Below are 27,433 nucleotides of genomic sequence, written 5' to 3'. Positions count from 1 at the left end.
TATCAAGAAAGTATCAAGATGGCACCCTTCGAAGCTTTATATGGACGACGATGTTGTACTCTACTAAATTGGTCTGAACCTGGTGAAAGGTACTTCTTCAGGCCTGATATGGTGAAAGAGACCGAAGAAAAGGTTCAGAAAATAACTTATAATTTGAAGAAAGCTCAAGCTCGTCAAAAGAGTTATGCAGACAAGCGACGACAACCCTTGTACTTTCTCGAGGGAGACTATGTCTATCTGAAAGTTTCACCAATGAAGGGGGTATCACGTTTCGAGATTAAACGGAAGCTTGCACCCCGATATATTGGTCCTTTTCCTGTTCTTGAACAATATGGATCAGTGGCGTATCGACTTCAGTTGCCCGAAACCTTGTCTGAAGTAGATAATGTGTTCCATGTGTCACAATTGAAGAAGTGTCTTCGGGTTCCAGATCGAACCATTGAAGTGACAGATGTTGTCCTTGAACCAGACTTGACATATTCAGAGCACCCTATTCGAGTCTTGTATCAAAAGGACAGGATTACCCAAAGGAAAACTCTCAAGTTTTACAAGATACAGTGGAACCAACATTCCGAAGACGAGGCTACTTGGGAAACTCAAGACTTCTTAGATAAGAATTTCCCAGGCTTTTTAGCCTCCTGTAATTTGTAAAGTTTAAAGTGGTTGTAATAAAGGAGTAAAACCCCAAAGCACCCCTACTTTGTACCAGAAATAAGGAAATAAAAGTATGACGTGTTTCCTTTACCATTACTTACCCTAGGACTTTCAATCTCGGGACGAGATTCTTTTATGGGGGGAAGGATGTAACACCCCTGGTGTTACTGTTACTAAAACTTGAGCATAACATCATAAGCATCAGCATTTCATATGTTTGATACACTTAGAATGCATTCACTAGGCAAAAATTTCAAACAAGTTGTATTGTTCTGGCATTTTGCAAATAAGACCCTAGTGTTGGGTGCTTAACCTTAAATACGGATCTGAGGGGTAAAACAGGAGCCAAATAGAGAAAACCCCAAAGACTAAGTAAAATAGTCATAAAAAGTTATTAAGGATGGACCTACATTACATTTACCCCCTTGAAAGACCAGAAACCCTAATTGGAACCCTGGAAAATCCTAAATCCAAACCCTAGGGGGTTAAGTGCAAAATTAGTCCACTTTTGGACTAAAGTGCAAAAACCATGATAAATGAGTATCCTAAGTCATTTGGTTCACAAATGTGTGGATTTGTAAGTTAAATCTTGCATTTTGGACTTATTTGCAAAATGGACCTCATTTGAGTTCTATGCTAAGTCTGAAATCAGGGTTATAGGCTCAACTTTTGAGCTGTGTAACTTTCAAAATAGTGAGAATTCACCTTAGGGCACCACATCAATTTTGTAGCTCCTTGAAAGGGAAACAACTTTGCTTAAGAGTGTAAGCACAGTTGTTATGAAGAATTTGGAGATAATCACACCTAAAGTCAGGCTGTCAGGCTGATAAAGTCTTAATTTCAGACTAACAGTGACCTAGATCCAAGTTTGAGAGCCATTTCGACTCTGATCCAGTGAGAATCTACCTAGGGATGCTATAACAAAGTTATAGAGCTATTATAGAGGAACAACTTTGCTATAGAGTCTCAGATTAGTTGCTATATGAGTTTGAGAGAAAAATGAGCTCAAAGATTGGCTGTCAGGTTCATCTGACTGAAATTCGCCATGGCACAGTGCTTTGTGTGGATTAGACCGCCAGCGCAGCACCTCGCCGCCGACGGCCTCTACGCCGTGATTTACTCCGCCGCCGTGATTCGTGTTCACTGGCGGGTGGATAACCACGGCAAAGAAAAGATCTCACGGCGGGGAATGGATAGGATCGCGAATGGGAGTTTATCGCCGTGATTATAGTCGCTGCGACGTGGTCGGACTGCCGGAGTCGTCGTGGAAGCGTCGGTGACCTCGGTTGCGCCACGCCGAAGCTTGTTACTGCGCGGTAGTAAGCGTGGCACCCTTAGGAGTATTCTCCTTGCGCTGTTACACCGGTGACAGCCACGGTTACAGCCACCATGTTCTTCCCTATCTCCGGCCGCCAGCACATCGCTGTTAAATTGAGAGCTACCGACCTCGGGGACTATAAATTGAGTGCACCATCAACTTCGTTAGGTAATCACGCATCTAGCGCACTCACCCGTACCTCAAATAATCCACCAGCAAGCTTCAATTTCGCATTTCCCCCAATCTGTTTAAGAACACCGCGTGTTCTGACCTCGCCGTGGTCCGCTCCAATCAGGTCCGATTTTGCTAATTGTGTCCTTGTTGCAGTACCCATGCTTGTCCTTGATACTCATCGACTCGCCCAACTGAACTAGCAACCCTCTGGTCGTCGGGAACACAATTGTCTAGCCGCAACGCTCACGGTCACCGTGGCCAGGGCCAACTAGGCACTCATTTGCGAAATTAAGTGAGGGGAAGTGTTCGGTAGGGGTTCAATTGTGTCCCTGTCTCCCGTGAGCTCCAGCCGTGGCGTCGTTCGGCCGGAATGGGCTCGCCGGAGCACGACGAGGGCTGTTCCTCGTCGTGGACCTTAGTCTGTAAAGGAATAGAAACCGGGGGTCCTTTCTAGAAACTGTCAGTGACTCCCGAAAATAGTGCTTGTGCTCATTTCAGATTAGCTAGAGAGCTGAGGGCCTTTCTGTAAAGCCGCCAGCGCGGGCGCCGGCGCGCCTCTATTCCCTGTGTTGTTGGGCAGTCTGGGCTAGAATTGGCCCAGTACTATTGAAGCCTTTCCTTTTTCCTTTTCAGTAGAACTTTCGAAATTCGTAAAAAAGTATAGAAAAATCCTAAAAATGTCAAACTAATTTTCCTAGATTCCTTATTTTCCATAGTATTTAATAAAAATAGTTTTATGATTTTTAGGACAAATAGAGAATTTTGAGTTATTTAAAATAGCCTAAAGCATTGCTTCTAGATTTTTAGAAAATAGATAATAATTCCAAAAATGCCCAAACTTTTTATATGAACTCAAAACATTATTTAGAAGCCTTGAGCAGAATTTGGTATGATTTGGACCTTGTTTGATAATTATAACCCAAACCCTACCCCCTGCTCATTGAACTTCACTGTTGACTCCGGAAACCCTAAGTTCTCAGAGTTCCGTGAAGGAAAGTTATATTCAAGACTTTAGATAATAAATTCTTGTTATCTTTGCACTCTCATGAGCATTACATAGCATTCATTCTTATATATATACATATATATATATGGTTATATTTAGATAACGAGGAAGAAGTTGAGGTAACAGAAGAGAAGACACCACCACCTGAGGAACATCAGGCAGGCAGCTGTTTCTACTTTGACATCTGCGGGTCCGAGCCTGACTCACCTATCAATGAAGGCAAGCCCCGGTGCATGCAACCCCTTCCTTGTGTTTTTAAATAATTTTCGCACACTTTAAGTCTAGTGAAATGTGCATTAGGTTTATAGGAGTTGCTTGGAACCCTTTGATGCATTGCCTTCCTTGATATCCATACCTTTATAGATACTTCTGGTGAAGTATCAAAAATATGATTTACAAAAATGCTTAGCCCTGCTTAGATCTTGTGGATAGAGGTTGTCTTTTGCAATACTGCCTAGCTCAGGGGTTATCCTGAGGAAGGATGGCTTCTACCTGCAAGAATATATTTTCATTGGGAGCATGGTGGGATCTTACTGCAAAGTTCCCTATGATGCTCTTCTCATCCTAAGGAACACAAACAATCCTAAGGATGGAAGTACTTAAATTGGAACTTGGGCTAGGAACAGGTGATGTTCTACCCAGGTTGATTAAGGATTGGATGCGTATGTAGGCTTGATGACCGAGGACCCTTTAACTGGTCACATGCCTCATCATGGGTAAGCTTTGCCTCGGGCAGACTAAGGCCAGAATAAGATAACACGCAATGGGAGTGGAGCGGTGGCGAGAGTAGCGTGTACCCTCCGTGGCAAGAGGCTGGACGGTGGTGTATCTGTGCTCTCGGTTGACGTGAACCTGATCTAGTCTTAAGAACCCCGGTGGCGGGTTGACATATGCAAGGGTTAAGTGCTACATATGTCGTGTGATCGGAGATCCTCAGCTGAGTATAATCGATTCGGATCGCCGTACCTTCGTGGTTATGAAGACTTGGTCACTTCCCTACAACCTAAGTCAGGATGTGAACCTCATGAATAAAAATGATGTTGTATCGATGAGATGGTGAAATTAGACTAGATGCAAACAAGGTCTATTAATAATTAATCTGGCATTAAAATGTTGAAAGTAAGGACTCACTTTAGTAAGCTATTTCTGCAAAAGTATCTAGGTTGATTCTTACTAAAGCCTCTCCTTGATTCCCAAATCCAGCATATCCTTGAGAGTCTTTTACTTTGTCGGGTAAGTCTTGCGAAAGTACACTTCGTACTCAGGGCTTCGTCCCATGTTGTTTTTAGGTGAGGAAGCAACCAACTTTCGTTGCTTCTGTTCTAAAGTGGTATCAAAAGAAGAAAACCAGGAGTAAAGCTGCGCGAGGAAAGAATCCTCCATAGAATCTTTTGTTTTAACTTATCGGGAGGGGTTTTTGCCTCCCTTGGTGTGTATTAATAATACTCTGCACTCATAGGTTATATCCTAGTCTATAATATATAACTTTGTCTTACTTTTAAAATAAAGGTAAGTTTATGTAATTGCTTCTGCATTCTCGTAACTCCGATGCTTGTAATGTCTACTTGACGGGTGAAACGCTCTTGGGAAATGTAAGAAAACCAGATACCGAACTTGTCAAGTGATTCAGGAACACCTACAGGGTTGTCTGAGGTCTGTTGGACAAAGACAACTGTAGGTGGGCCTAATGACTTGGGAGGTTCCGTGACATCTGGCATCGCCATCTAGCACATGTTGGGATGAAGAACCTTCATAAACTTCTAAAGGGAGAGCATGTGTTAGGACTAACTGATGTCTGCTTTGAAAAAGACAGATCTTGTGCAGCATGTCAGGCAGGGCAACAGGTGGGAAGCACTCATCACAGCAAGAATGTGATGACAACATCAAGACCATTGGAGCTTCTCCACATGGACCTCTTTGGACCCGTTGCCTACCTTAGCATCGGGGGAAGTAAGTATGGTCTTGTAATTGTTGATGACTTTTCCCGCTTCACTTGGGTGTTCTTTTTGCAGGATAAATCAGAAACCCAAGGGACCCTAAAGCGCTTTCTAAAGAGGGCTCAAAACAAATTTGAGCTAAAGGTTAAAAAGATAAGGAGCAACAATGGGTCCGAGTTCAAGAATATGCAAGTTGAGGAGTATCTTGAGGAGAAAGGTGTCAAGCATGAGTTCTCCGCTCCTTACACACCACAGCAAAACAGTGTTGTAGAGTGGAAGAATAGGACGCTAATCGACATGGCAAGAACGATGCTTGGAGAGTTCAAGACGCTCGAGCGGTTTTGGTCAAAAGCTGTGAACACAGTCTGTCACGCCATAAACCGGCTCTACCTGCATCGCCTTCTCAAGAAGACCTCCTACGAACTCCTTACCGGTAACAAACCCAATGTCTCTTACTTTCGTGTATTTGGGAGCAAATGTTACATTCTGGTGAAGAAAGGTAGACATTCTAAATTTGCTCCCAAAGCAGTAGAAGGGTTTTTGCTAGGGTATGACTCAAATACAAAGGCATATAGAGTCTTCAACAAATCATCGAGTTTGGTTGAAGTCTCTAGCGACGTTGTATTTGATGAGACTAATGGCTCTCCGAGAGAGCATGTTGATCTTGATGACATAGATGAAGATGATGTTCCGACGGCCGCAATGCGCACAATGGTGACATAGATGACAGTGATGTGCGACCATAGAAACAACAGGAGCAAGATCAGCCTTCTTCCTCCACGATGGTGCATCCCCCAACTCAAGATGATGAACAGGTACATCAAGAAGAAGGGCATGATCAAGGGGGAGCACAGGAAGATCAAGTGATGGAGGAAGAAGCACCACAGGCCCCTCCAACCCAAGTCCGAGCAACGATCCAAAGAAATCATCCCGTCGATCAGATTCTGGGTGATATCAGCAAGGGAGTAACTACTCGCTCATGCCTAGCTAATTTTTGTGAGCATTACTCGTTTGTCTCTTCTATTGAGCCTTTCAGGGTAGAAGAGGCCTTGAAGGATCCAGATTGGGTGTTGGCCATGCAAGAAGAGCTCAACAACTTCAAGAGAAAGGAAGTCTGGAGCCCGGTGCCATGTCCAAGGCAAAACATTGTGGGAACCAAGTGGGTGTTTCACAACAAGCAAGACAAGCACGGGGTGGTGACATGAAACAAGGCTCGACTTGTGGCAAAAGGTTATGCCCAAGTCGCAGGTTTAGACTTCGAGGAGACTTTTGCTCCTGTGGCTAGGCTAGAGTCTATTAGAATATTATTAGCCTATGTCGCTCACCACTCTTTTAGGTTGTTTCAAATGGACGTAAAGAGCGCTTTCCTCAACGGGGCAATCAAGGAGGAGGTATACGTGGAACAACCCCCTGGCTTTGAGGATGACAGGTATCCCGACCACGTGTTTAAGCTCTCTAAGGCGCTCTATGGACTTAAGCAAGCCCCAAGAGCATGGTATGAATGCCTTAGAATTTTCTTAATTTCTAATACTTTCAAGGTTGGGAAAGCCGATCCCACTCTTTTCACAAAGACATGCAATGGTGATCTCTTTGTGTGCCAAATTTATGTCGATGACATAATATTTGGTTCTACTAATCAAAAGTCTTGTGAGGAGTTTAGCAGGGTGGTGACACAAAAGTTCGAGATATCGATGATGGGCGAGTGGACCTACTTCCTTGGGTTCCAAGTGAAGCAACTCAAGGACAACACCTTCATCTCTCAAACAAAGTACACACAAGATCTTCTCAAGCGGTTTGGGATGAAGGACGCCAAGCCCGCAAAGACACCGATGGGAACCGACGGGCATGTTGACCTCAACAAAGGAGGTAAGGTTGTTGATCAAAAGGCATATCGGTCCATGATAGGTTCATTGCTTTATTTATGTGCTAGTAGACCAGACATTATGCTAAGTGTATGCATGTGTGCTAGATATCAATCCGACCTCAAGGAATGTCACCTTGTGGCTGTTAAGCGAATTCTTAGATATTTAGTTTCTACGCCTTACTTCGGGATCTGGTATCCAAAGGGGTCTACCTTTGACTTAATTGGATACTTAGACTCTGATTATGCCGGGTGCAAGGTTGATAGAAAGAGCACATCGGGGACATGCCAATTTCTAGGAAGGTCCCTGGTGTCCTGGAGTTCAAAGAAACAGACATCCGTTGCCCTATCCACCACTGAGGCCGAGTATGTTGCCACAGGACAGTGTTGCGTGCAACTACTTTGGATGAGGCAAACCCTCCAGGACTTTGGCTACAATCTGAGCAAAGTCCCACTCCTATGTGACAATGAGAGTGCAATCCGCATGGCGGATAATCCTGTTGAACACAACCGCACTAAGCACATAGACATCCAGCATCACTTCCTGAGAGACCACCACCAAAAGAAAGATATCGAGGTGTACCATATTAACACCGAGAACTAGCTAGCCGATATCTTCACTAAGCCTTTAGATGAGAAAATGTTTTGCAGGTTGCGTAGTGAGCTAAATGTCTTAGATTCGCGTAACTTGGATTGATCTATAGCATACATGTGTTCTATGCCTTTGATCATGTTACTTCGTGCATTTCAATTATTGTTATTTATGGTGCTCAAGTTGTACAAGTGATCCCTGGACCTCACAAGTCCATATGCGAATGATGCACATATTAAGGCAGAGATGTGCTACAACTTGACCCTTTGAGACTAATCTGTTTGTTTGAGTACTCTTGATGTAGTCTCAAAGGTGCATTGAAAGGGAAAAATGAACTTGGACGATGAAAAGACTTCCACTGCACTCCGGTATTAGTGTACTTACTTCCAAGTTCATACTTGCAATATCGTGGCCTTTTTGCTCTTAATTGACATTTTTGGTGAGGCAATGGGGTTAAAAGGCCAAAAGTGATCCCGTTTTGGTGCTTAATGCCAAAGGGGGAGAAACTAAGGCCAAAGCAACTGGATCAGCCAACCACTTGAGAATTTTGAAAATAATAGAATAAGAATTTGTGATTTGTCCAAAATGCTCTTATTGCAAAATTTGGTCTCTTGTGGGGGAGAACTTTGACTATGGGAAAAAGGGGTGTTTTTGGCACTTAATCAATTTTACTCTTGGAATATCTCTCTATTTGCCCAAACAAGTGTGTTTGACTTAGAGATAGGAAAAAGAATTTGATTTGCAAAAACAAACCAAGTGGTGGCAAAGAGCGATAAAAATATGCCAAATTATAGTAAAAAATAATTTGGTCTTCAATTGCATTGATTTTACACTTTTTTTTGTTGCTTTTTTATGTGTTGGCATAACTCACCAAAAAGGGGGAGATTGAAAGGGAAATGTGCCCTTGGGCCATTTCTATAATTGTTTTGGTGATTAAGTGTCCAACACAAATGTTTTGAACTCTTTATGTGTTAAACAAGCAAAAGGTGCAAATCAATGACAAGGTATGTTTCTAGACTTAGTGAATTGTTTTTGAGTACTAACATGGTTATCTAAGTGCTAGAAACAGTGCCGAGGTGAAAACAATTGAATTGCAAAAGAGTTGGCTATGTGCAGCAAACTCCAATTCGGCCTAGCACACCGGACTGTCCGGTGGTGCACCAAACAATGTCCGGTGCGCCAGGCTGGTCCGCTATGAACTCGCCGCTCTCGGGATTCGACGGCGGCGTACGACTAAAAATCACCGGACCATCCGGTGGTGCACCGGACTGTCCGGTGAGTCATCCGCGGTGAACTCGTCGCTCTCGGGAAAAGGATATGCCGCGTACGGCTAAAATTCACTGGACTGTCCGGTGGTGCACCGGACTGTCCAGTGAGCCAACGGTTGCCAGCGCCAACGGTCGGCCGCGAAATCTGTGGGCGACGCGTGGCAGCTCCAACGGTTAGCTGGTGCACCAGACTGTCCGGAGTGCACCGGACAGTGTCCGGTGCGCCAATCAGCCTAGAAGAGCAACGGTCAGATATGCCAAATTTGGAAGGAGATCGCACACCGGACAGTCTACAGGACCTATCCGGTGGCACACCAGACTAACCGGTGCGCCACTCGACAGAAGGCAAGATTGGCCTTCCATGTTGGTCTCCAACGGCTCCTAGCTGCCTTAGGGCTATAAAAGGGACCCCTAGGCGCATGGAGGAGTACACCAAGCATTCTCTAAGTATTCTAAGGCATACAGACTCTGCTCCCACGCATTCGCTTTGTTGTGTTAGAGATTTGAGCTCCATTCGAGTCGCGAACCCCCTATGTTGTCATTTGAGCTCGAGTCTTCACCTATGTGCGTGGGTGTGCTGCGTATTTGAGTCTTGTGTGTGTTGCTCTTCCCAACCTTACTCTGTGCCTTCTTTGTGATCTCTATTGTAAGGGTGAGAGGCTCCAAATTGTGGAGATTCCTTGCAAACGGGAAAACACTCGAAAGGAAAAGACCGTGGTATTCAAGTTGATCATCGGATCACTTGAATGGGGTTGAGTGCATCCCTCGTCCATTGGGACGCCACAACGTGGAAGTAGGCAAGTGTTACATGGCCGAACCACGGGATAAAATCGCGTGTCTCTTGTGTTGCCTTCTCTGTGATTGTTTTGTCCACAAGAACTCGCCTCAAAACTACTTAGTCGCACTAACACTTCTATAACTAAGTTTTGTGGCTATTTAGTGTTTGATTTTACAGGATCACCTATTCACCCCATCTAGGTGCTCTCAATAGTAAATATTCATAAGAAGCTAACGCAACTGGAACGGTTCAATTCGGAGTTATAGATTTTAAGTTATGAATTTCTAAAGATTCTATGTGTTTTGTACAAGATTAAATATGATATTAATTTTAATGTGACTTTCATATCAAAACAGTGGTACTAAATGATAAACAATAATATTACAAAATTATAGGAACTGAAATGAATTAATTTGGAGTTAAAATGAATTAAATAAGATTTATATAAGTTTCTAGAATTATTTTTGTACTAAAAATCAATTTCTATAAATATTTATCTGATTTTCTCTGGTCTCTAGGCTGAACACAAAATATAGAGAAACTCGAGGGTAATTCCATAAAAGTCCCCCAGACACAGAAAGCCCCGAGCAGTACCGCGGGTTAATTTCGTAATGTCTGGAGGGCTCTTTAGCAAATATTCCTCGTGAAGGGGTATGGTTGGATCTCGTCCATTGGATCAGATCCAAGGGCCGAGAATAGATCGCGAAGGGGTATGGAACAGGGACCGTGGGATCACAGGTCGACGACCATGATCAACACACGTGAATCCTTAACCCCTTCCCATCTAGACCGTCCACGCCGAGATCAACGGCCCCCGAGCATCTTCTCCCCAACCCTAATCCTAGCCGCCCAAAGCAGATCTAACGACCATGAACCTTTCTCCCCTTTCCCAGCAGTAAGCGGTGGTGCGCACCGGTGCTGCGGTGGTGTTGCTCACCGGCGAACATCCAACCCCGCACCCCGGTACCCAAACCAACCACTAGCGTGCAATACAATGACAGGAGAAAGGCAAACAGCATGGGCTACTTACTGGAGTTGATAGCGAACAAAGCGCTGTTGGCGACGTTGTACAGTGGCCCAATGGCGAGATTCTCGCCCCGGCGAGGAATTCGTCCCTCCAGACAACCCCGCATCACCCCACAGGGCCTGGGTATGATCCCTGTTGGCCGGTGAAGCGCCATAGCTATCCCCGGTGCCCAATTGGCCACATAGGCGAGAATCCATGGTGGAGGAAGAGGGCATGGTCTCCCTCCCGTGACGAGGTCGATTTCTCCCCGGATCTCGTCGATGTTATGCGGTGGTGGTCTAGCCCTAGTCTCTGGCTGAAGGAGGACGCCAGCAACTGACTTATAGGGCGACGAGTGAACTACGAGCTGGTCGCAGTCAGGCACGCGAGCTCCCAGCGGAAGCGGCCTTTGGTTACGGGGATGAGGAACATCTACAGGGTCCCATGGCCCACGAGTCAGCATTACACGGCACGAGGGGCAGTGGCTGACGCCAATAGGTGTAGAGGTTGTTATGCCAGTTGGCTAGGATCTACGTGGCGGCATCCTCCAGTCAGCGCGCGCCCGAGAACCATGGGGAAGAAGAAGATCGCACCTGTAAGGTGGGGTCCCGTGCGTCATTATCACAAGAAAGCAATGGCTGGCTACATTGGAGTTAGGCTGGTTTGTGGCCCATACCCGCGCGAGAGGAGGAGGAGGTCTTGGGCCGGCTTGTGGAATTCAGCCCAAAGGAATAGATCTGTGGCTTCTTCTTCTTATTATTATTTTCTCTATTTTTCTTTCTTGAATTCAAATTTGAATATGAGTTTGAATTTTCTATCTCAAACAACATGCACAATCAGAATCCAGCATGATGCAATATTCATTATATATATATATATTCATTTATTATTCTACATAAGCAATTGCTTTTGAATATGTAGCACCCATGTAATTATTGTAAGAAAAATACTTTATATTATATGATCTCTTATTTTAAAAAAATGTTCTCACATTAATACTTGTAAACTTCAATAAAGGCTAATTTATATAAGAATCTTTTTATTGAATTTTTGTTATAAAACTTTTATTTAAGGAGATGTGACTTCAAATGTTATGGGAATTCTAAGGAAAGAAAGAAAAAAATATTCTAATTCAGGATCTTTTAAAGAAAAATTACTATATTCTCAAAATGAGATTTAGGGTGTTACAAATCCTACCCCCTTAACAGAAATCTCGTCCTTGAGATTTGTAAGGAAAGGGATACCGAAAGATTGGTTTGTAATTCGGCTTTTAGTCTATAATTGGTTCAAAAATCCAGAGTCTCATCAATTTTTTTATAGTCAATAGTGGGTGATTAAGAGAGCATAGGCATCCAGCTACTTATTATGTAGGATATAAGCTGGACAGGTTGAGGTAAGAAAGATTATGGCAAGGGAAGGACTTTATCCAATATGTTTAAGTCTTGATTCATCTCGAGATTCACTTTGATTGTTATATCCTTCCTTGTTGATGTTGATCTTTTCCTTCTCCAGTCTTGGTCTTATTGATTCGAGGTCAATGTATATCATCGGGTTGAGTAATATGATTAAGATAGATATGGATGAGATAGATTACATGCTGTAGGTCAAAAGTTTGTTTGATGTTAGGTGGGGATAGATAGATTATACCATTCATCATGACTCTATGGGTTGCGTTAGCTCTTATGCTCCTATTGTGTTGGTCTAATGTGCTAAGTTATGTAACACCTGGCTAGTAGGGTTCAAGTATCATTAATCTGTCTAAGTAGACCACATTAGTTCAGATCACATTAGATTCTATAATCCTATTTAAGAATATCATTTAGTTAAGCATATCAAGCTGACCTTATCTTTATGAAATTCCAGTATATATTTTTTATACACCTAAAATTCCTTTTTTCCATTAGCAGGTGTGGTATAGAAACAAGGGTACATCATGTTTTAGCTATTTGGTGAGTGTTGACATAGAATGAGTGTACTATGGCATAATCGAGCTTCCTTTAGGGGTCTGAATTAGAGACCATCGGTCATGGTGTTAGATGTCATTATCCAAGTTGGGATAACAATTGTGGTATATGGGGTAGGTAGATTAAACAAAGTCTTGCTTTGCTTTTGGGAGGAATGAGTTGGGCAACCTATCACATAGGCTAGGTCGTGGTTTCACGGACGAGTTGGTTTAAGACACCCGTTTAGATTTAAAACCCATTTATAGGAATATGGTTTAGTTAATACTTGTAACATAGATTAGACCATATTAGATTAGGTAGGGTCTAGATTAGATTGGATATAACTGGATTAAACTTAGTTTAAGTTAGATAAATCTACCAGAGTAGAATATGTATTATTAATATGTGTTAGAATCCTTTGAGATAGGAAGAATTATATAGTGTAGATAGGTCAGAATCTCTGTCGGTTAAACAGAGGGGTTATGCAACTATCGAGTGGTTAAGGTAGTTGCATATGGCCAAGTTGGACTAAGGCTCCAATTTAGGTTAAATCATATTTATAAGAGTAGGATCCAATCTTATTTTACTAGTATTATCTAACATGTTTGTCCACTAGATTAGATCTGATCTGATTAGATGGGATCAGAATTAAATTGGTGTAATCAGATTAGACTAGATAAGATCTACTTATTTTATTTTGGAATAGATCATGTTTGTTACATCGTTATGAAATAAGCAAAGTTGTTGGGGATAAGTATGCTCATTAGGATAAGATGAGTCTCTAAGAATAAGATAGAATCTTTTGAGATTAGTTAGATTTATTAGGATATGATAGAATCTTTTCGAGATAAGATGGGTCTATTAAGATAAGAAAGAATGTTGTAAGATCAAAGAGATCTATATGAAATCGATACACTTTAATGAAGGATAATCTAAGTTGTTTAGTTATCTTATGAATTCTATTTATGCCTATATGTATATGCAGATGTAATTATGGACATTACTCTACAACTCATCACACTCAATCAAAGATCCAAATCAAACAAGTATCATAAGAACAAGCACTCAAGCGTATAGATACTATATAAAAAAATATTTTTATTTTTGTTCCTAAGAGTAGGTCTCCTATTCCTAAAGTCACTTTAGGTACGGGATTTCAAAGTGTGAAATCCACATTTGTCTTTAGAAGGAAAAGGTAAGAATAATCAGAGTAAAGCGGAAATAGATGAGAAAAGATTAAGAAAAGTTTAGAAAGAATCAGAGTAGCAGAGGTAAGGTTAATCAGAGTAGAATAGTAGAAGGTGAGACAAGATCAAGATAACTATAGAAAGAATCAGAGTAAGGCAAGTAGGTAAGTGTTTTGTCCATTTCTATCTAGGTTTCGTCCTACAGTCAACATTTCCTCTGATACCACTTCTGTCACACCTGGACTTTAAAGGACAAAGCTGGGTGCATCTCAAACATGCGCCAAAGAAGACAACACATATAATAACAGAGTGTATAGAGATAAATGTCACAATATAATCAGAGTATTTATTACATAGCGGAAGTCTCAAAAATTAAAATATAAATATAGATCGAACTAAACTCCATCCTTGGCGCTATAAAGTCAACTGGGAGACGCCACCTAGATCGAATTGGTCTCCTCGTTGTGTGGCTCCTCTTAAATCACCTATTCTTCTCCTGTGGGGGGTGTGAGACAGCAAGGGTGAGCTCACACATGTTCATCGCTCAACAAGTTGTGGGGAACCAGTGGGCATGGACTCACCAAAGGTGGGAGTTCATGAGATGTGTAAGGTTGATCAACAATAGGGGTTAAAGCTGAGCATTGCTTTTAATAAGTTGGTCAAATTTTATTAGCAGTTACTAAGTGTAAGTAAAAACCAAACTATAATAAATAATAGAACAAAATTAATAAATAATCCCATGCAAGTGCAAATGACAAATTGAATTTAAGTTACATAAGTTAATCATGCGAGAGTCCTGAGCTACTCATGACAGTGAGCTCGGCTAGTATACCAGTTTTACACTCTGCAGAGGTTGTACCCTTTACCCACAAGTCGTGTTACTCATGTTGCCAGGGTTTGCAAGGTCCTTAGACACTACCAAGATGAATGGCTAGGGATCCACTACGAGGCCTTTACAAAGTTCCACTAGCTTCCAAAAACCCACTACAGTTTATGTGAAGAGCACTTGCAAGAATCCCCCGTTTGACCGCCATCGCAGCAAAATCAACCTGAGAACCTCCTTGCATGCAACTCCCCTACTGCCCTTGCCCCTTTCGGGTAAGGTAGTCTTCCACTAGCTTTCCTAATTAGTTAGCCAAGGGGTCCCATTCCTCCCTTGTGGTGGCACATGTTTCTCAAGTTAAGCTCCATGTTCCAATTAAAATATAATGATCTTGACATTATCATAAATAACATAACAGAATAATTGGAACATGGATATAATGAAATATTAACCCAAAACCATGTAAAGAAATAGCATAACTACCCAAGTGAATCAAGGTAAACAAGGTAAAATGGATAAACAAACTAGGGTGACCTATTGGGTCATATCAAAGTTAAACCTATGCATTGAATAGTGATAATAAAGAACATTATTGGGTAACAAAAGTGGATCAAGGGCACAACTTGCCTGGCACTTGAGAATCCAGGTACCATGATGATTCTTCAGATCCTCGTGACCCCACTACTAGTCGTAGCAATACAAACAAACATGGTATAGATAAAAATAACATCACACCAAATATAAGTACAAACTGAATAATAATAATCTACACGTCGTAACGAGATTGTGGGTTCGATAACCACTACGATCGGAGTTACGATTAAGGAGTATGATTTTATAGAAGATCTGCGTGATTAAAATATTAAACTATATTATAAATTGGTTAATATAAATCATATGAGAGATTATTCTATAAATAATTATCTCAACTTTAATCTAAATTATAAATTGACCATAGATCATATTCTAGTAAACTATAATGATAAGCAGTTTAACAAGACTAACCAACATAGGTTAAATAAATATCTAATCATAAAATAATGAGACATGGTATAATAAATGTTGTTATGACATAGTAAATATTCATATGAAGCTAACACAACTAGAACAGTTCAATTCGGACTTATATATTTTAAGTTATGAATTTCTAAAGATTATATGTGTTTTGTACAAGATTAAATAGGAGATTCATTTTAATGTGACTTTCATGTCAAAACAGTTGTACTAAATGATAAACAATAATATTAAAAAAATTATAGAAACTGAAAATAAATTAATTTGGAGTTAAAATGAATTAAATATCATTTATATAAGTTTCTGGAATTATTTTTGTACTAAAAATTAATTTCTATAAATATTTATCTGATTTTCTCTGGTCTCTGGGCTGAACCCAAAATACATAGAAACTCGGGGGTAATTCCATAAAAGTCCCCCAGACATAGAAAGCCCCGAGCAGTACCATGGGTTAATTTCGTAATCTGTGGAGGGCTCTTTAGCAAATATTCCTCACGAAGGGGTATGGTTGGATCTCGTCCATTGGGTCAGATCCAAGGGCCGAGAATAGATCGCAAAGGGGTATTGTAACGCCCCGAATTTCGAGTTGATTTTTTTTCTTTCCCTATCGCTCGCTAAATTCGGGCGTTACCCCTCTTTCCCATTTCTTTTCGCTAAAACCTCACCCGTCTTCAAAACTTTAAGTCATGTGATAATAGTAAACCCTAGGGTTATTTTCTTTGGTTTGCTGCACCATGCCGAACCATGTATTTTTTTGATTGTTTGGAAGTGTGAAAGCATTCATATAGAAAATAGATATTAGAAAAAGGAAAATCTTTTTCTTTTCTCTCCCCTCCCTTTCCTCTCCTTTTGGCCCAGCCGCCCCCCTTGGCGCGCGGCCCAGCTGGCCGGCCGGCCCAACCGCCCTTACCCCCTCCCCCCTTTCCCCCCCTCGCGCCGTGGGCCGGTGATGCCGCGGCCCAGCTCACCCCCTCGGCGCCCCCCGCTTTGGGCCCAGGAGGCGGCCCAGCCGCCCCCCTCCCGCATCCCCCGCGCGCAGCGCGCGGCGGTTACGCCCGCCGCCGCCTCTTCCCCTGCGGGCCCCACCTGTCACCCTCTCTCCCCACCCCAAATCTCTCTCTCCTCCCCTGCCCAACCCGCCCGCTCCCCTGCTCGCTCGCCGAACCGCCGCCGATCCTCGCCCGCGGTGAGCCCGACCTCCCTTCCCTCTCCTCTTCCCTCTCCCCTCCCTCCTCCTTTCCCTGCGCACGCCGGCGCCCTCCCCGCGCCGGGGCCACGCCCGCCCTCGAGCTCGCCGGCCCCATCCGCCCCACCGTCGGCGCTCGCGGCCCCGTCCGCCCCGGTGGCGCCCAGCCCAACCCCGCTCCCTCCCCGTGCCCGCGGTGGCACGGCTTGTCCGCCCGCGCTCGGCACGACGGCGCTCGGCCCGGCCATGGCGGCCCGGCGCCCGCCCGGCCCCGCTCGCCCTCGGTGCCCCCGTCCCTCCTCGCACCCGTACGGCCCCCTGCCCCGGCGTGGTGGCCGGCCGTGGCCTCGGCTCGGTGCGACCGCGTGGCTGCCCCTCGGCACGACTCCAGCGTGCCCTCGCCCCGCCCCGGCGCGCTCGCGTCCGCCCGCTCCGGCGAGCCCCCTGGCATGGCGCCCTGCACGCGCGCTCGCCCTCTGGCCCCGTCCCCCTGCCCTGGCCGCGGTGGTCCGGCCCCGCCGGCCATGATGGCATGGCCATGGCGCGCTCTGCGCGTGCGCCTGCCCGGCGTGGCGCGGCGTCCCCGTCCCCGGCCGAGCGTTTGGCCCCCTCCCTGCGCTCGCACTCGCTGTGGCTCCCTGCGCAGCCCCCGTCCCGGTGTGCGGCCCCCGCGACCCGCCCGCCTCGACATGCCCTGCTCGTGTCACCTCGGCGTGGCCTTCAAGCTCGGCCCAGCATGCCTATGGCGCGTGGCCCTGACGTGTGCACGGCTAGTTCGCGGTCGTTAGCGCGGCCTTGCGCGCGCGTGCTCGCGTAGTGCGTGGTGCTTTGGCACGGCTCGCCGTGCCCTCGTCTACCTCTAGACGTGGCCGTCTACCCCCCCCCCCCCCCCCCCCGTATATTTTATGCGCGCTAATCACGTTGTTCATGTTAATGAAATAGGAAACTCAATTTAGAAATTGGTTACGTTAGTTAATTCGTATAGTTAATCGTCTATCTCATTTAATGTTGATCAACTGAAAGTGGTTATGTTTCTATTAGTGCATGTGACTAATCCTTATTATTTGAGCTAAGTGGAACTAGAGCACGTAACGTTTAGTTATTCGTCTACCCGTAATGCGCCTCGAGCATAAGCTTTAACCCCTGCGAGACCTTCCCCCGTCTCTTTCTAACCATGGTAAATGCAATATCGTATGTCATATTCTATGCATGTTTAATCTACTTGTTCTCTTGTATGGTGTACTGTTTGTTTCCTAATTTGAATGGATGGATGTATGTATGTTTGCACTCACATAGAGAACGATTTGGTCGAGGAACCCGAAGAACTCGCAGGAGAAGCCCCTGAGCAGCAGTCGGTTGGTGGAGGCAAGTGTCCCTTGACCTATCTCTATCCTATTCATTCTTTAATTCACCTCCCGCATTACACATTTATACCTAAGGATTGACTAGCTTTGTTATCTATGTCCTTGTTTACCTATTTGGGTTGGATTATTATTGCTTAGTCTTATGCTATTGCTCAACTCTAATCAATGAACATGATGAGAATGATCAATGATACGCTGTTTTCCCTCTTCTTATTATGATGTTATACTTGTGGCCTTTAAGGGGGCTCGAGCGGTTTCTCGAGCGCCTCTCCGTAAGGACCTGTACGTTGGATGACCGCCCGGGAAAACAGTGCAACCATGAGGGTGGAATGGGGTGCCCTTAGCTGAATAATTAGAGGATCCGGGGTGTAGTTCGCTTCGCCGTCGTGCCGTCAATGGGGCTCGGTGTATGCGGCTCGCTCTGCCAAGGTTGATTTGTCCCTTGGGGAGGAGTGCGGTACATTTAGGAAACCTAACGGGCGGCTACAGCCCCAGGGAACCTTTGTAAAGGCTACGTAGTGAGACCCTGCCTGCTCACCTTGGGAGTGCTCAAGGGTCCGTACAACCCAAGGCAAAAAGGGAATCACGGCTCATGGGTAAAGTGTGCAACCTCTGCAGAGTGTTATGAAACTGATATATCAGTCGTGCTCGCGGTTATGAGCGGCCAAGGGAGCTCCAGTGATTAGTGTTACTTGATCAGAGATGTTCGGATTGCAGGTGACAATGAGACTGATGGTTCTTGGTTTTGACTCTGGTAATGGTAAGTGGTACTCTTTCCGTTTGGAAAGGAGTACGTTTGGGTTAATAACGTGGGTTAATTCTAAAACTTGGCTTTCTCTACTAGTAATAATAATCTGGCCAACTAAAAGCAACTGCTTGACTTCCCCCCACATAAAGCTAGTCCACTACAACCAAACATGACACTTGCTGAGTATGTTGATGTGTACTCACCCTTGCTCTACACACCAAACCCCCCCAGGTTGTCCGCATTGTAGCCACTGCTCAGGAGAGGTCGAAGCCGGGGAAGGAGACTTTCAGGAGTTCCAGGACTACGACGAGTTCTAGGCGTGGGTTAGCGGCAACCCCCAGTCGACTGCCTGTGAAGGCCTCATTTATCTACGTTTCGTTTTCACACTTTGATTTATTGTAAAGACTATGTGGATGTCTCAGACATATGATGTAATCGACTACTATTTCCCTTTTTAATACTATTTGAGCACTGTGTGATGATGTCCATGTTATGTAACTGCTATGTACGTGGATTGCTGATCCTGGTGTAATATCCCAAAAAAATGTTGCCAAAGTTTTATCTTCGGTGCGTAGATGTGGGGAAAGAGTTGTGGGCCGTTGGATGCAAAGTCAAGAGACATCTGAGGCGTCGTTTCTTTCTCCCACAAAACCCTAGTGGTCGCCCCCCTATTTTTCCCTTTTCTTGGCCGCCAACCCCCCCTTTTCCCCACCCTTGGCCGCCCCTCCCCCTTCCCCTTGCAGCCACCCTCCACTACTTCCTCCTCCCTCTAGATCTCCCCCCACGCAGCAAGGATCAAGAAGAGGAGGAGCAAGATGCATTGAAGAGGAAGAGAGGATCAAGGAGATGTTCTACCCCCATCTCTTGCAGATTTTCTTGGGGAAACACTAGGTAAGGATAGGATCCTTGTTCCTCCCTATAATTATATGCTTTTGGAGGTTGTGGATCATGTGGATTGAAGGATTAGAGGTTGGATTAGATGTGGGGTTAGGTTTTGATCTCGAATTTAATTTCTGCAGAATGGCAGATTCGACAGTTTCTGTTCATGTCAGTTTTCCGTGGTCTTAGTGGCCTCAAAAAAATAAAAAGTATATATATGAGTCATAGATAATTTGTAGATCTTTCCGTGGCCACGAAGAACACCTCAATCAAACATCAGAACAGAAAGTTATTGCAGTTTGATTATAGCAGTTTTTCAGTCTCATAATTCTGTGCAGAATCTGTTCTCTTAAGAGTTAGGCAATTTTATCAACAGAATTAAACTGTGGGTTGGTAAAAGAAGTTGTAGATAATTTCATAAGCTTTCCAGATTGTTAAAGAGTGTATTCATATGATTTATAAAACTCCAGTTATGTTTGTTTTACTGTGGCTGTTCCTGTTTGCCTGACAAAAATGAGTGGGTCTGTTCACTGGTGGGTTTCGTCTAGTAAATGGCCAAATTGGCTCTTCCAACTGTGGAGACTTTTGTAGAGGGATAAAAGTTCTTACTGCCAGCAGAATTTTATAATTTTTGGTTCAGTAGTTTGGGAGATATCGAATTTTGAAGTTAACTAGGCTGCTGTCTAAAACAGATTCAGTCAGTTATCTTGTCAGATGTTTTAGAATATATTGATGGCAGAATTTAATTATCCATTGAATACCGAAGTTGTAGATTGTTTTGTGTAGATACTCTTAGAGTATTTGTTTGATATCACCAATATTTTAATTTTAAAGATACAAAATTAACAAACAGCGCTGCTGCTGTATAGCATGTGGTTCAGGGTGGGAGTCTTTCCACTATGTCTTGGTTTCAAGTGTAGGAGTGTTTTGTTGATTGTTGGCAAATGTTTGTGAAATATTTGTACTAAGTTTTATGCCCGCTATCAGGTGGCTACACTCCAGATCATGCCTAGTACATTTTTCTTCTTCGATGAAGGCAAGTGAATGTAGCGGTGGTTGCTATCGTTTTGACCTGTTATTTCTATCACCTACACTCTAATATGCAGAATTATTGGATTCTTTCATAATTGAACTCTATGATGATGTTTTACTTGATTGTATTATGTTGATGCTCTATCATATATTGATGATTATTATGGTTCAAGTATGACCCATGAGATTAATTCACACCCCTGAAGGCAGATGAAGTCTTATTTGAGGTTTGCATTGTATCTAAAGGCATACGAAGTATTATTTGAGGATTGCATTGTATCTGAAGACAGATAAAGTATTATTTGAGGTTTGTATTGTATCTAAAGGAAGTGAAATTTATTGATAAATGCAGCATGCCATATACATTGCATGACTCATTTGCATCTGAAGTTTTGTCGTGACCTATGGTCCGACCGTACCGGTACAACTTAGCATCGTACGTTGCCCGAGAAGGGGTACGATGCAGCTTCATACCCTTAGAGGTATGAAGGCAGAGGACATATGCATTGCATTCATATGCATACATTGAAGTGATATTTGCAGATGATGTGGTTTTATACCCTCAGAGGTATGAAGATAGATGACCTACACATTGCATTCCTATGCATACATTGAAGTGATATTTGCCGGTATTGTTGATGCAGGGAAGTGTTATACAACCTATTGTGGTTGTTCGAGGAAATGAGATGGTATTGGTTATATTGTGACTACTGAGTTCTATATCTACAAGTATTTCTGATCTTGATTGTGATTCTTTTAAAATGTTGATTAATTCAATGTGGTTTAAATATCTCGTCAAAACAATTAGCTTGCTGAGATGTTTCATCTCACTCTTGCATTACTCAATGCAGGTGCTTGTTGCTCATCAAGGGGAGTGGGAAGTAGCAGCACATACACCTTCACTCTCATAATAACGCTGCCCAGGCGCAGTCATGATTTAATTAGAAACTTCTTGTCAAAGGATGTTTGTTTTTAACTAGTCGTGCGCACTGGTTAATTCAGTTCATGTCGTTATGGTCGTCTTCCCATTGCTAGCAGATTATTAATGTCTATTATGTTTTCTTATCATGATATCTATTTATACTTTGTTGCTTCCCCGTTTATGCAATTTTCAAAGGAGACACTGTCGAAATTTTATATATGAATGTTAGATGTGTAGTTTAGTAGCATTCTGGGGTGTTTGTGGATCCCGGGGTGTTACAGTTGGTATCAAAGCTTAGGCTTTAGATTCTTGGCAATTTGAAGATAAATTTGACACACTTGCACATATAGGAAGGGTATGGGTTCAAGTATCTTTGATATATATTAGTGACTTTGAAGTGCAGATGACAATAATTTCACCCCTCCCGATTCCTTTACGGTGATGTGGTAAGTTGTTTATGGCTTAATGCTTGATATAATTTATTTCTGAAATTTTGATATCGTTTTATTAATGCGGTAGATATCGCTGGTCATTTGTGAGAATGAAGTTGTTATTATGCTTGTGATATACAAGTATGCCTATGGTGTTTTCACTATGTTTTTCATGGTTGAGTTTTATTACAATAATATTGTTATATATGCTTGACTGAGGATGTTTCTAAGAGGAGTGTGAATTGCGTGTTTTGGGGTACAAGGTAATCATCAATTTGAATTTAAGTTGTTGAGCGGTTGGTGGATAGCTCCAACTATCTTTGCAAAGAATGATTGTTTATGTTGAGAAACCAGTTCTGAAAGAAATGAATATTGGTACTTGTATATGGATTTTGGGGGAAGTCTTTACATAGCCAGAATGGCTTACATGTCTCTCTTCTATCGTGTGTTTTAGTAGCCACAAAGCCTAGATGTGGTTTAAAGTGGTTGCATGTTAGTCATGATAATTGTAGAATAAATCTTTGATTTTTCTTGATCCATTGATTATGTATTAATACGTTGAGGATTTGATGGTTCTCTTCCCGATGCATGTTTGTGGAGCCATTGTTGGACCACTTATCTATTGGTTTGAATGAAGTCATTGCCTAGCCTAGAGTTGGTTGTGTGTGGTTATTCACCTATTCCTAAATGATGTGGTTTTTACATCAGCTTGGGATGTTTGCCAAATGTGTGAAGGATTACGGGGTTAGTATTGGCCCTTTATGTCTGGTACTCTGAGTGCATCATATGATAGAATGAGATGTAAGTTTCTGAACTACAATAGATCAAGACTCATATTATGTGTAGGTTAACTTTAGTAGTTGGATATTTTTCTTAGTTGAGATGTTGAATGAAGTATAGTGACATGGGTTAAGCAAGTATTGTGTTGTTGTTGGGCTGTCAGTGCTCTATGTAGAGTTTTTGACATTTCTTCGATGAAATGTGTCGCGCAAGATTTTATTGGCTTCTTGTCGGCTTTATTTCTCCATTAGTTCTATAGATTTTCTCCCTTTTGGTGGAGTGCAAAGTATGTTGGATTACATGATTATCTTTTCATTATGGCAAGAACAAGGTTTAGGAAGATTAGGAGTTTTGTTTCAATAGAACTACTTGTTTCGTGGTGCTGTGAGGTGAGGTGTTTGATCTTCTTATACATTCATCTGGTGTGGATGTTTCACCATTGAATTAAAATGAATTGTTGAAGTTGGTAAAGGTTGTGCTTAGTGCATATTACCCCTTCATAAAAGAGTGTCGTTTTAAGACATTGATGTTGATGTATGGCTGCATCCAAATTCGATGTTGTGAAATCGTAGTGTTGATTGCATCTATGGCTTGGTTTGAGCTTCATTACATGTTGGTTCATCCTTGATGTCAGGTTGTGTAGTTTCCTTAGACAATTAGTCCAAGGTAGAAGTTCTTGTGTTAATTAAGACCAATAATGGACCCATGTTTCGAATGGTGGTGCTATATGGGGTACCTTGGGTGTTTTGCTTGGAGTGGTCGAATTCGAGGACGAATTCTTTTTAAGGGGGGTAGAGTGTAATATCCCAAAAAAAATGTTGCCAAAGTTTTATCTTCGGTGCGTAGATGTGGGGAAAGAGTTGTGGGCCGTTGGATGCAAAGTCAAGAGACATCTGAGGCGTCGTTTCTTTCTCCCACAAAACCCTAGTGGTCGCCCCCCTATTTTTCCCTTTTCTTGGCCGCCAACCCCCCCTTTTCCCCACCCTTGGCCGCCCCTCCCCCTTCCCCTTGCAGCCACCCTCCACTACTTCCTCCTCCCTCTAGATCTCCCCCCACGCAGCAAGGATCAAGAAGAGGAGGAGCAAGATGGATTGAAGAGGAAGAGAGGATCAAGGAGATGTTCTACCCCCATCTCTTGCAGATTTTCTTGGGGAAACCCTAGGTAAGGATAGGATCCTTGTTCCTCCCTATAATTATATGCTTTTGGAGGTTGTGGATCATGTGGATTGAAGGATTAGAGGTTGGATTAGATGTGGGGTTAGGTTTTGATCTCGAATTTAATTTCTGCAGAATGGCAGATTCGACAGTTTCTGTTCATGTCAGTTTTCCGTGGTCTTAGTGGCCTCAAAAAAATAAAAAGTATATATATGAGTCATAGATAATTTGTAGATCTTTCCGTGGCCACGAAGAACACCTCAATCGGACATCAGAACAGAAAGTTATTGCAGTTTGATTATAGCAGTTTTTCAGTCTCATAATTCTGTGCAGAATCTGTTCTCTTAAGAGTTAGGCAATTTTATCAACAGAATTAAACTGTGGGTTGGTAAAAGAAGTTGTAGATAATTTCATAAGCTTTCCAGATTGTTAAAGAGTGTATTCATATGATTTATAAAACTCCAGTTATGTTTGTTTTACTGTGGCTGTTCCTGTTTGCCTGACAAAAATGAGTGGGTCTGTTCACTGGTGGGTTTCGTCTAGTAAATGGCCAAATTGGCTCTTCCAACTGTGGAGTCTTTTGTAGAGGGATAAAAGTTCTTACTGCCAGCAGAATTTTATAATTTTTGGTTCAGTAGTTTGGGAGATATCGAATTTTGAAGTTAACTAGGCTGCTGTCTAAAACAGATTCAGTCAGTTATCTTGTCAGATGTTTTAGAATATATTGATGGCAGAATTTAATTATCCATTGAATACCGAAGTTGTAGATTGTTTTGTGTAGATACTCTTAAAGTATTTGTTTGATATCACCAATGTTTTAATTTTAAAGATACAAAATTAACAAACAGCGCTGCTGCTGTATAGCATGTGGTTCAGGGTGGGAGTCTTTCCACTATGTCTTGGTTTCAAGTGTAGGAGTGTTTTGTTGATTGTTGGCAAATGTTTGTGAAATATTTGTACTAAGTTTTATGCCCGCTATCAGGTGGCTACACTCCAGATCATGCCTAGTACATTTTTCTTCTTCGATGAAGGCAAGTGAATGTAGCGGTGGTTGCTATCGTTTTGACCTGTTATTTCTATCACCTACACTCTAATATGCAGAATTATTGGATTCTTTCATAATTGAACTCTATGATGATGTTTTACTTGATTGTATTATGTTGATGCTCTATCATATATTGATGATTATTATGGTTCAAGTATGACCCATGAGATTAATTCACACCCCTGAAGGCAGATGAAGTCTTATTTGAGGTTTGCATTGTATCTAAAGGCATACGAAGTATTATTTGAGGATTGCATTGTATCTGAAGACAGATAAAGTATTATTTGAGGTTTGTATTGTATCTAAAGGAAGTGAAATTTATTGATAAATGCAGCATGCCATATACATTGCATGACTCATTTGCATCTGAAGTTTTGTCGTGACCTATGGTCCGATCGTACCGGTACAACTTAGCATCGTACGTTGCCCGAGAAGGGGTACGATGCAGCTTCATACCCTTAGAGGTATGAAGGCAGAGGACATATGCATTGCATTCATATGCATACATTGAAGTGATATTTGCAGATGATGTGGTTTTATACCCTCAGAGGTATGAAGATAGATGACCTACACATTGCATTCCTATGCATACATTGAAGTGATATTTGCAGGTATTGTTGATGCAGGGAAGTGTTATACAACCTATTGTGGTTGTTCGAGGAAATGAGATGGTATTGGTTATATTGTGACTACTGAGTTCTATATCTACAAGTATTTCTGATCTTGATTGTGATTCTTTTAAAATGTTGATTAATTCAATGTGGTTTAAATATCTCGTCAAAACAATTAGCTTGCTGAGATGTTTCATCTCACTCTTGCATTACTCAATGTAGGTGCTTGTTGCTCATCAAGGGGAGTGGGAAGTAGCAGCACATACACCTTCACTCTCATAATAACGCTGCCCAGGCGCAGTCATGATTTAATTAGAAACTTCTTGTCAAAGGATGTTTGTTTTTAACTAGTCGTGCGCACTGGTTAATTCAGTTCATGTCGTTATGGTCGTCTTCCCATTGCTAGCAGATTATTAATGTCTATTATGTTTTCTTATCATGATATCTATTTATACTTTGTTGCTTCCCCGTTTATGCAATTTTCAAAGGAGACACTGTCGAAATTTTATATATGAATGTTAGATGTGTAGTTTAGTAGCATTCTGGGGTGTTTGTGGATCCCGGGGTGTTACACCTGGCATGTACATGGTTCACATTCGGTTTGCCTTCTAAAACCGGGTGTGACATAAGTGGTATCAAAGCCATGCTGACTGTAGGACCGCTAACCTAGAGTAGAATGGTCGTTCTAAGGACTATAGACCTCTGTCCCTGCCTTGACTTTGGTATCCCTTCAAAAGTTGGTCATATCGACCAAACCTATGTTCTACTATATATTATACCTTGCTGAAAATTGTGTTTTATTCTAATCCTTCATTTATTTATGGTTCATTACTTGTTGGTCATACTAGTTCTGTTCTCACTCTTTTGCTTGCGGTGTCTTTTGTAGATGGCTCGTCTTAGACACACCGCACGGAAGTCTATCATCCCCTTCTTACCCTCTCGTCTCGCGGAGCGTCCGCTTCGCCGTCCCGTGGCCGGTCAGTCCAGTCACATGGAGAGGCTGCACCACCGCCTGCATGAGGAGCAGGAGCGTCGACGACAAGAGCAGCAGGGCTCCTCTTTCTCGCTCCAGCAGGAGATAGAGTTTGTGAGGAGCTGCTCCCCTATGCTTCCCCTAGAGGCGCCCCCTGCACCACCACTGGGCGCCCCAGCCCCTAGAGTAGCTGCTGGAGGAGACCCAGACGACGGAGGTGGCGAAGACAGCTCGAGCCACGACACCGACTTTTCTGCTGACCAGGAGCCGGAAGGATGGGTTGCTCGACCCATCACTCACGACGCTGCTCGCGAGTGTCACTTCCACAATGCGCTCGACACCCTGCTACGTCGGGCACTTAACCGGCGTACTTGGTCTATCGAGTATCACTGTGTGGTCTACCAGCATAGTTGCGGGGTCTACCCGGACCGTTGGGAGGCGACCTGCTTGGTGCGCCGTCCGGAGAATAGTCTCCAGGGTGCGGAGGTCTGCTCAGAGCACTATTCCATCTCTGAGCGGAACTCAGCTGATGCGGCCATGCAAGATGTCGCATGGCGTGCGCTTTCGCACTACTGCTCAGTGCTCGGCGGGGTAGCCGACATTCTCAACCTGAAGTATTACCCCCGCCGTCCATCTGGCAACACAGGAGGCGTGATTGTCTCACCTATTGGTGAGGACAATCCTAGGTTGAGCAGCACAATCAACATAGCCGCCGTGCTAAACACGGAGCTGGACCATGCGCTAGA

The 27,433-nt window shown here is 43.1% G+C and overlaps 1 protein-coding gene across 1 annotated transcript; it reads right to left on the bottom strand.

The window, feature by feature from the left end:
- Positions 1-10,601: 10,601 nt before the first annotated feature.
- Positions 10,602-11,143, bottom strand: LOC100278178 (uncharacterized; the record flags this gene model as incomplete). The annotated part of the gene is given in 2 exon segments (NM_001151538.1): positions 10,602-10,609; positions 10,612-11,143. Coding segments are annotated over 2 exon segments (166 nt in total), but the record flags the coding sequence as incomplete, so codon positions are not given.
- Positions 11,144-27,433: the final 16,290 nt, after the last annotated feature.

Source organism: Zea mays, chromosome 2 (genome assembly GCF_902167145.1).
Source record: "Zea mays cultivar B73 chromosome 2, Zm-B73-REFERENCE-NAM-5.0, whole genome shotgun sequence".
In the NCBI taxonomy this organism is placed as follows: Eukaryota; Viridiplantae; Streptophyta; class Magnoliopsida; order Poales; family Poaceae; genus Zea; species Zea mays.
This window is presented reverse-complemented; position numbering and strand designations above follow the sequence as displayed.